General features: G+C 39.6%; 1 protein-coding gene across 1 annotated transcript; it reads left to right on the forward strand.

Moving 5' to 3' along the window:
- Positions 1-6,346: 6,346 nt before the first annotated feature.
- hoxc13a (homeobox C13a) lies at positions 6,347-9,899 on the forward strand. Its single transcript, XM_071923942.1, has 2 exons — positions 6,347-7,010; positions 9,640-9,899. The coding sequence occupies exons 1-2, from the start codon at positions 6,347-6,349 to the stop codon at positions 9,897-9,899; spliced, it is 924 nt and encodes a 307-aa protein (XP_071780043.1).
- The last annotated feature ends 246 nt before the right edge of the window (positions 9,900-10,145 follow it).

The raw sequence follows: 10,145 nt of genomic DNA on the forward strand, positions 1-10,145 counted from the left end.
GTATATATTTTAAACTCTATACTATTGTTTCTATAGGCCTATTCATTGTATTTCGTTTCACTTTACTAATTTTGGACGTGTCACTTGGCAAATATGCACTAATACTACCAATACTACTATATAATAATATAAACCTAGGTGTTGTGGTTAATCTATTTATTCAAACCTCTACTGTCTGTAGCGATGAAAATATGTTGCACGACGCTGTAAGAAGCTCCTTAAAAACATGTTCCTGTGCATATATAACTACAGGTATTATGTTGGGGCCTATCAGAAATACAAAAACCATGAGCTCGAAAATTGATGCAAGGAGAATTGTGAAATAAAATGTTTCTTTAGTAATCGTTTTGGCACACCACCATTTCGTGTGTGCATGTGAGCGGATGTATTCCGTGAAGACCTGTCCTGAGTGTTGCCAGTTCAGTCAGTTTATCCTGCAGCAGCACTGCAGTGCCGTACTTGTATATTTTGAACCAGGGTGTAGGATTTTCTTGACAAAATCACATGGCTTCCTGTTGCTCGGATAGTTGGCCCAGTAGTTGGTTTTTACGATTATGTCTAAATTGTTATCATAACGTAAAGCCAGCATGATTGGGAAAATACCAAGATGTTAAAGTCTTTTGGTTTGCAGGAATATTTTCATGAAAATTGGCCATTCTTGCTTACATAGCAACCCCCACCCTCCCCCTTTCTGTCTCTCTTACACACACACACACACACACACACACACACACACACACACACACACACACACACACACGCACACTCTCTCTCTCTCTCTCTCTCTCTCTCTCTCTCTCTCTCTCCCTCTCTGTCACCCCCACCTACACAGGCAAACACGCATGCACACACACAGCGCATGCACACACACAGCGCATGCACACACACAGAGACAGGTCAATAGACAACCGAAAGGGAGACAGAATTTCCCTTTTCTGGAGGAAAATGTACCATTTCAGGTTACCTTAAATGAAGTCGCTGATGTGAAGAATTGCATCTAACGCGCTGTAGGAACTTGTGACTCACACGCAACTTCCAAATGAACATGGAGTCCAGGACGTAGATCAATCCTGATTTACTGTGAGATTTATGAATGCATCTGCACTCAGATTTTGATCCATTCAATTAGTGTTGGCACTTAAATGGGTCTAAAGTTTATTCCAGCGAGTTGTTTTGATATGTTAATTTACTAACACTTTATCCCCACATACGAATCCTCATTTTGAAAAATGATTATATTCTGCAGCCTATAGTGCGTAAAACTATAGATTTGGTTATTTTGGTTGACAAAATCACCTACTCAGTAAGATTGCCAATATTAGCCTACACATTTATTTCATGAAAATGGTTTGATCTCAAGGCGAAGCCTGAAGCTGGCTGGCAAGTCATAAATATAAAAGCAGCCTGATTTCGACATGGCACATACTCTACCTGCAAACTATCAACCCACTCCTGGATCCCTACATCGCCTCTTCAAAGACGATTTATCCCCCAGGACAATTGCATCACTCTCAAGACTGGTGAGATGCATACTTGAAAAGTAATAGTGCTGTTTTTTTTTTATTAATTTCTTAATTTAACCTATTGATAGCCTACATGTAGAAAACAGACTCGGGGATGCCCGTTACGAAGTCATTCCGCTGAAGGGGTTACACTGCAAAACCATCAAGTTTAACAAGTCATTTAGTCAAGTAGGCCTAGCTATTGAGTCTAATAATTTGATTTTCCTTAAAACAAGTGAAAAAAATCTGACAAATGGGATAAATTCAGTGCAGTCATTCCCTGCTTTCTTAGAAAAAGAGGCAATATCTTGAAATAAGTGGGATTACGCTGCACAAGTATCCAAATAATGTGACATGATTCAAACAATATCTTGAAAAAAGTAGATTTTCACTGCAGTGTAGGCTGCATAGCCTACTTGCAGAAGATGTATGGGCTCTGTCATGTGCAGACCAGTCAGTTCCTGAGACCGGAAGCCGCAGGTAGGCAGCATTTGTTGGGGAATGGACGAGCTGCCCCCCCCGCCCCCCCCCACCCCCCATCTCCCCATCAAACCTATACTCTCTCCGTCTGACAGGGCCTGTCTGGGAGGATATGATGTGTAACGTCTGGACGGAACACTGTAAAAAATATCAATCTTAAGTCATTGAATCTGCTATTGTGTTAATAACGTATTTACTTAAAGCAAATGGAAAAAATGGTTGACATAATTTCATTTGTTTCCAATCCAGTGTAATTTTCTTGGTACTAGCGGCATGCCGTATTCTGGCTTGTGGGGAGATATTGATACTTGTTTGTGGAAAATTCCTGAAATAAGTGAAACCGCACTGGAAACAAATTTAATTATCCCATCCTATTGGCAGATTTTTTTTTACTTGCGTGTTAAGAAAAATAGCATTTTAAGACTGAATACAAAACTATAAAAGAGTTGTTTAAATGCATTTATTTTTGCAAATCTCGCCATGAAAACTTTGCAGATGCCATACGAATGAAATGAAAAGAGGTTAAACAAGACCATCCACCAGTTTGAGATTAAAACACATATTATTATCTGTGTAGCCTATATGCTAAAATGGATACCTCAATGGACATTGTGGGCCTATATTACTCTATTACTATATTACTAAGTTTTAGGCTGTGAAATTCGCTTTAGGTGTTCCGAAGAGGCCATATAATGCCATCATTTCATTTATCTAAGCACTATGGAATTAAATGTGAATGTGGTCCAAATGAATAATGGAACATCACATGACTATTATTGATTCACAATTTCCCAAGAATGTGGCCCATGTGATAATTCCTAGTAGTTGACTGTTGTTATTAGGTATCTGCATTTATTGGGAGAAGGATTAAAATACAGGCTATGTTGACTATGGTAACTTTAAGTTTTACCTCAAGGCCATTTCCAGTCGTCAACAAGAGCAGCCCCGCCGCAGAAAGCAAAAGTATAGGATGGAAAATATTCACTATTCACACTCAAATCAATTGGCAGTGTCAGTTCCTTTTTTTTATTCTAAATGATCTATATTGATGGGTTAAAGGTTTTATTTTTAGGTACCACATGTGTTGGAGAGTGTGGTTTACATTGGACAAAAGTAGACCTTAGCCTATATTGTGAGAGCATGAGAAAGTTGAAAAACTAATTTCCATCCTTTAAGAATCCATATGTGTGTCTACAGCCTAACTAATGCTGTTGTAGGCCTGCTGAAAACAAATATTAAGGATTGTAGTTTTAAATCTTTTACCATTGATTGTCCATTATTCTTTGCAGGCCTATAGGATATTGGCCAAAATATCATCGCTGGCATGAATGTGGTTCCTAGTTGGCTACTGATGTCTCAGGGCATGGCACAGTTTACCAGTGGAGGAAATTCGCCAGACGCGTATGTATTAATCACGTTATTAGCTCTCGACATATAATTATAAAAGTCCTTCAAAAGCTAAGAAAACAACCTTCAATTATGAATTGTTCCGTATGGCTATTAAATTCATTTAGAGTTTTTACTTTATTATGCTATTTTGTTTCCTTTTCCCTTTAACATGAATTGCGATAGGGGAACAGCATATTTGCAGTCACAGTTTTTGGATAAAACTCCGCATAGACAGACTAAACATGTAATTTATGGACATTGCAACATATAGTGTAATTTAATCAAATCAAGGTCATTGTTTTCAAAATTAGACTACTTAAACTACTTTCTGTGTGACTTTGCCGTCTAACTGGCCATAACGAGATCATCCGTTGACCCCTTAGGCAATAATATTACCATAGGCGCATTTGGAAATAATGTGTAATGTCATACTGAGGGAAAACACATTGCATTGGTTTAGTATAACACAGTAACATCCAGAGATAACAATAAACACCTTAGTTCCTAAAGTTTGAGCTTTCATGGACATACCGACATGCCAGTTTTGAAGGAGCGGTGTCCCTGCCAAAGCTAAAAGCCCCCTCAAAATTCCTGGTCCTTTAAATAAAAACACAGGAGATTACTTGGAGTTCTTTTCCTCTTAACACACAGCAGATATTTTAGAGTAAAGGTCTCTAAATTACAGCTAGTTTGCATGCATACTCTAGTGTGAAGTTCATTCTTGTCTGTCTAGACTCTGATTACGACCCTGTTTGTCTGCGTTTTTTTACCTTGACCTTGGACTTCCGTGCAGCTGCCGTTTGGATGAGCCCCTCATAGTTGTAATTTCCGTGAGACAAAAGAACTAGTCTCTGTCCGAGGAGGGGCAGTGGTCTAGCTTCCCCTGTGCTGTGTACAAATATACAAATATACAACGGTGGTCTGACTATTCCCAAGCCAACCCAACAGCGCAAAAATGTTGATAAACTAGGCAGCCTTGGTAGAGCTGCTTATTGCCTGGTTTATGGGTGAGTCATGGGATAGGCATCACAGAAAGTCTATTTTATGGATATTCTCTGGGCCTATCCCATCGGTAACATTTGAAACTCAAAAACACCGTCAAGATCTAAATATTAACTCAGAAGTATTTTTAAATTAAGTCCTGCAAAAGACAGGAGTAAAGGAATAGAGGAATTCCTGAACTGTCGGTTGTCTAACAGGATTATTAGTCCTGCTAACTCACAATAAACAATATGAACTAAAATGAAAGTCTCGGGTTTTGGATTTTCAAATGAGTTGGAGCCTGTGGCCAAACCCTCATATCTGAAAGAGGAAACGTGTAAAATAGTGGAGGAAGGGTTCCTGTGGGAAATAGGTTCTCATCTCTAACATGATGTCTAATTGAATAGTCTGTACACAGTCAAAACTGAAAGCTGTCCCTTGTTCTTCTTTTCGCCTAGACGCGTCTACATCCACGTGTGTGATATGAATGAATAGCCTTGTGAAATTGAGACATCACACGGATTTGTTTAATAGTCATTTTTAGGTTTCAGATTATCGTTGAAAAAGCTTTTAAGCCTAACCCAGAATAGTAAAACCGAGCCATGGTATTTTTGCACAAACATATTGCGGATCTGCTTTTATATAAACTATTGGAGGCTATCATTCATTAGGCCTATAGGCTTTGTTGGCTATTATTGTGGTGTGATTATATCAGTAAATTAAAAGAGACACTCTCTTGTCTAAAATGCAATTTGATGTAATAAGACTAGCCTACCTGGACTGGATTTCACCTCGATTTGTGGTTGTAACTGCTTAGAAACGACTCTGATTCAAATGCAACAACGCAGATATTCCAACATTACTGATACTAAAAATAATGGTTCTACATCACACACACACCACACACACACACACACACACACACACACACACACACACACACACACACACACACACACTCTTATACTGTAAATACCAAATTGTTCTTTATTCACCTGACTGGTTAAATTTTGGTTTTAAAAGAAGCACCTCATGCAAACTAATCTATTTTTTAGAGTACAGAAAACCTAGAAATTATTCAATTCAATCCAGTTAAAGGTTTGAATTAATCTATTTAGTAAACAAAAATACTATATTTACCTGCTGGAAAAGTATTTATCCGTGAGAAGCAACTATCGGTTTTGTTACAAAATATGTTATTGCATGTAGGCACCCAAATGGTAATTACTCAATGGGTTTAAAGAAAACGCGTCCTTCAAAAAAATAAAATAAAAAAAAAGAGTCTTCATAAGATGATGCGGCTTTTATGTCCACATATATGTTTAAATATTTCATGGATATTAAACTGAATATGGGCATGAGAGTCCACACTGATTATTTTTCTATTTAATGTTACCTTTGATAATCAAGCAAAAGCTCTATGTTTATGCATACAATACTCTTTAATCTGTCGGCTACAGCAAGTTGTCTCCACTATGAGCAATAGGCTAAGTGGGATACAAAGTTTTTGTACTCGTGCACCAACAAGCAGGTTCAAATATTTAGATTCAAAGATTGAGTCAGAAATTGATTTTTTATTGTATTTTATGTATAACTCCTGCATAACAACTGTGAAATCTATTATAGTTTATGTTATTCTCTGGCAGTTCTTGGAGTCGGCCAAATTTCACAGGTTGTTTTCGTTTCCCCCAATCTTGAAAGTATCCAAACTCCCCTTTAAGGGTGTCGGTCTAGGTGATTTAAGCCAATGATATGACTTGGTATTCTCAGGGAAAAAACAGTGACATGTGAGGCAGTGGGTCTTTAAAGGGCTGTTCTGCCCCAACTCACAAGCCCAATCTCGTAGGACTTGTTAGCATATCACGTGCCAGATTCTTAATGAACTGGACACACGGGGGGTCTCGTGTGCGCATGCGCTCGGTGTAAAATGTAGTTGGAAATGAGGTGTCCGTCTTGGAGTAGTCGACTTTTAAAAAGCATCGGCAGCCCCTGATATGACGACTTCGCTGGTTCTGCATCCACGCTGGGCGGACACCTTGATGTACGTTTATGAAAAAAGCCCGAATGAAAACAACCAGAATAAAAGCCAAACAATGGAGGGACTGAGCGGTAATTGCCCTGCGACCCACTGCAGGGACCTGATGTCGCACCCCGCGTTGGGACGACATTCTGGCACCATAGCGACCCACCAGGGCTCCGTCTACTCGGATATTTCCTCCCCAGACACCGGCCGACAGTGCCCCGCTCCCCAAACATCATCGAGTGCATCTTTGAGCTATGGTTATCCATTTGGAAACCCTTATTACGGTTGTAGATTATCTCATTCGCACAACGTGAACTTGCAGCAGAAGCCTTGCTCGTACCATCCCGCAGAGAAATACGCCGAGCCCAGCACAGCGCTGCCCACGGAAGAACTGTCTAGCAGGGCGAAAGAGTTTGCCTTCTATCCCAGTTTCGCCAGCTCGTATCAGGCTGTTCCTGGATATCTCGATGTGTCGGTGGTACCCAGTATCAGTGCCCATCCCGAACCGCGCCACGACGCCTTGATCCCAATGGAGGGCTACCAGCACTGGGCTCTCTCCAATGGTTGGGATGGGCAGGTGTACTGCTCCAAAGAACAAACGCAGTCAACTCATCTTTGGAAATCACCATTTCCAGGTACGGAAAATCTTGATATTTCATTATTGTAAGGTAATTCTAACAGGTTGAGAATTTATGTTTGTATGTTTTTCTTTTTCTTTTTTTTGCCCACATCTGTGTCATGACATTATGAAAGCTATGTAAATTGTTTAGTCAAAGATTTTTTACTGTGCTCATATGTTATTGCTTAGTCTAAGATTTTCATTGTGTTGAGGCGCCAATATCAACTTAACAAAAAGTCCATGGCAGTACAAGATATGCAGAAGAAACATAACTGTCAAGCCTCACGTGTGTGATCATAGGTCCTTTATGGACTACATGGAGTGACTGCAATTATAAGCAATGCCATGTCCTTCAGTTTGACTTAACCATAAACATCATGCACTTTTTCAAAACCATGCTTGAAGATGGACTGAGCATCAGTGTGTAGCTCTTGAGTTGTATGCTGGTCACTTAACGGTTAATATAAATTCAGAAACGGAGCATTTGCTTTCAGCAGTTTTCTTTTGAAGTCATATGAGGAATACAGTAGTGTTTCAGTCACGCAGAATAGAAAGGTGCACCACTGCATACCTTTGCCCCCTGTATGATAATATAGTGACTAGGCTACTGTGTTTGGATTGTCCCAATAAATCTCTGAATCTCTGTCAGCAGCGCTCTGCAATGTGTCCAGAGCCTTCTGCATATAACAGGATTCATTTGTCTGTAACATTTGCATTTAATGCATGCTCCAGCATCCTATTGCATAAATAATTCATAACCACTGATCAGTTCATATCATTATAAATCAGGCTCGTCTTTTTCTGTACTTACACTTAACATGCATGATATCTGATAAAGGATACAGGGGCCCGAGCAGTATGCTGTTTACAGAGTGTTTACTACACTGCTTCGTTTACCACAAGGGTTTCTAATCTTTATGAAATTTGTAGGTATGTGAATTTCGGACACGGATGTTCTCAGACGTCTCCTTAACTTCCCACATGCCATTTGGCCCGCTTTTTGTTGAAAATACACCGGAGCAAGCCACGCAAGCACGGGCACGCACCCAAACGCGCGCGCACATTCGAAAACACAAGCACGCGCGTCTCTCTCTCTCCCTCCCCCCCCCCCCCCCCCCTCTCTCTCTCTCTCTCTCTCACACACACACACACACACACACACCCACCTACTGTTTTGCTATGAAATTAATAAAATAGAATAACACAGCAAAGCTCCTCATGGTTATTCTTCATTTTTCTTTTAGGCTAACTGAACACTTAAATATGTAGTATGTAGGAGAAAATAACAAGGGTGTGATAACAGTTATGTTGAATACCCTTTGGTCTAATTGAGTCTTTACCATAATCTTAATCTATGCAAAAAACCTGGGGAAATAATTCAACATACAACCCAAAACTCGAGAATATTTCCTATTGGGGTAAAAGGCTTCATGTCTCCCAGCCTACCACCAATTCTCAAGGTATTGCCATACTTGTCCTGTCATGTTTCTCATTGGCGATTTTGCACCGAGCTTGAGTCTTGACAAAAGGCTGTAATCCCAGAAACCTTGCCTACCTGAACAAATAAGTTTCACAATTTCACGAAGTTTTGTGGTTTTGCATAAAGATATAGAACGACCCTATAACTAAAAAAAGTTATAGTCTTAATCCACAGTTCTATTTCCGAAATTTTATTTCAGAATTTCAGAAATCTATTCTGTTTCTTCTACTTAAATGATGTACACGTAACTTTATGCTAACTCAACAGTTAGAGCTCTGCTTTTCCATTGACAGCGGTTTAGTTGCCAGTTTCTGATTTATTTTTCTAGACAGACTTAACTCAGGGACTGGCCTGTCAGTTCCTGCTGAGTTCTATTCTTTCCATAATCAGAGTTAGTTTACACTTGCACAGTCTTATTCCATAGTTTCACGGCTTGGTCCTTCTTCATAATGAAATGTCTCTGACTGTGTACAAGACTAGATGAAACATTAACACGTGTGGACCTGAGTATTTTAGTAGTCTATCGGTAAGTGATGGGATAAAATAACCTGCGTAGAATTAGGAAATACAGTTTTTGCTTAACTGGACCATGGCAATTAGAAACTTGCACGAGGCTGCCATTTGGTACTGAATTCATTTCCATAATAACAGTAACAATAATAATAAAATCAAAATTAAATACAATTGTATTGTTAGGCCCACCGTCACTGTGTACGTTGTGTAAAATATATCTTATGGAGCTAGCCTACTAAATTGACCCTTTTAAACAGGTGCAATACACCTGAGATCTTGATTGTAACATAATTTCTGTTGCACTCCCCCCCCATACACACACACACACACACACACACACACACACACACACACACACACACACACACACACACACACACACACACACACACACAGAAAGAAAGAAAGAAAGAAAGAAAGAAAAGACAGAAAGAAAAGAGCGGTCTTGAGAATTACACCATTTCCTTATCTGTCAGAAAGGGCTCGCTCTTATTAAAATCCGCTCTTATTAAAAGCCCAATTTGCTTCAACACTAGTCTAGGCTTGTCTACTGCATTGCTTAAATAATAGGCTCGTGATTTTGCAAATGAAGAAGTAACGATGCAGATTTTTACGTATAGTCTAATTTTTCCCTGGTAATTTTTTTTTTCAGATGTTGTGCCATTGCAGCCTGAGGTCAGCAGTTACCGTCGTGGACGTAAAAAGCGCGTTCCCTACACTAAGCTCCAGCTGAAGGAGCTGGAGAAAGAGTATGCAGCCAGCAAGTTCATCACCAAAGACAAGAGAAGGCGCATCTCGGCCGCCACCAACCTCTCAGAGCGTCAAGTCACCATCTGGTTCCAAAACCGGCGAGTCAAGGAGAAGAAATTTGTCAGTAAATCCAAGACTAACAATCACATGCACACCACTTGATAAGATGACCGACCTCCTTGAAACTGCAGCTGATATCTTCCCAAACATCATACCATTTATTTACCTCTTACACCGAAAATCATGGCTGAAGGACATTTCGGCTGTGTCTTTATTTAAGCTCCATCATCATCGCCATGCCACCATCACGCCCCCTGTTTTGAATTTAGAGACTTACTCTAAAAACTGTGAAAATATTGAAAATTCACTTCACATTTGTTTTATATGAATGTACATATATAAATATAT

The sequence above is a fragment of the Centroberyx gerrardi genome, chromosome 14 (genome assembly GCF_048128805.1).
Source record: "Centroberyx gerrardi isolate f3 chromosome 14, fCenGer3.hap1.cur.20231027, whole genome shotgun sequence".
Classification (NCBI taxonomy): Eukaryota; Metazoa; Chordata; class Actinopteri; order Beryciformes; family Berycidae; genus Centroberyx; species Centroberyx gerrardi.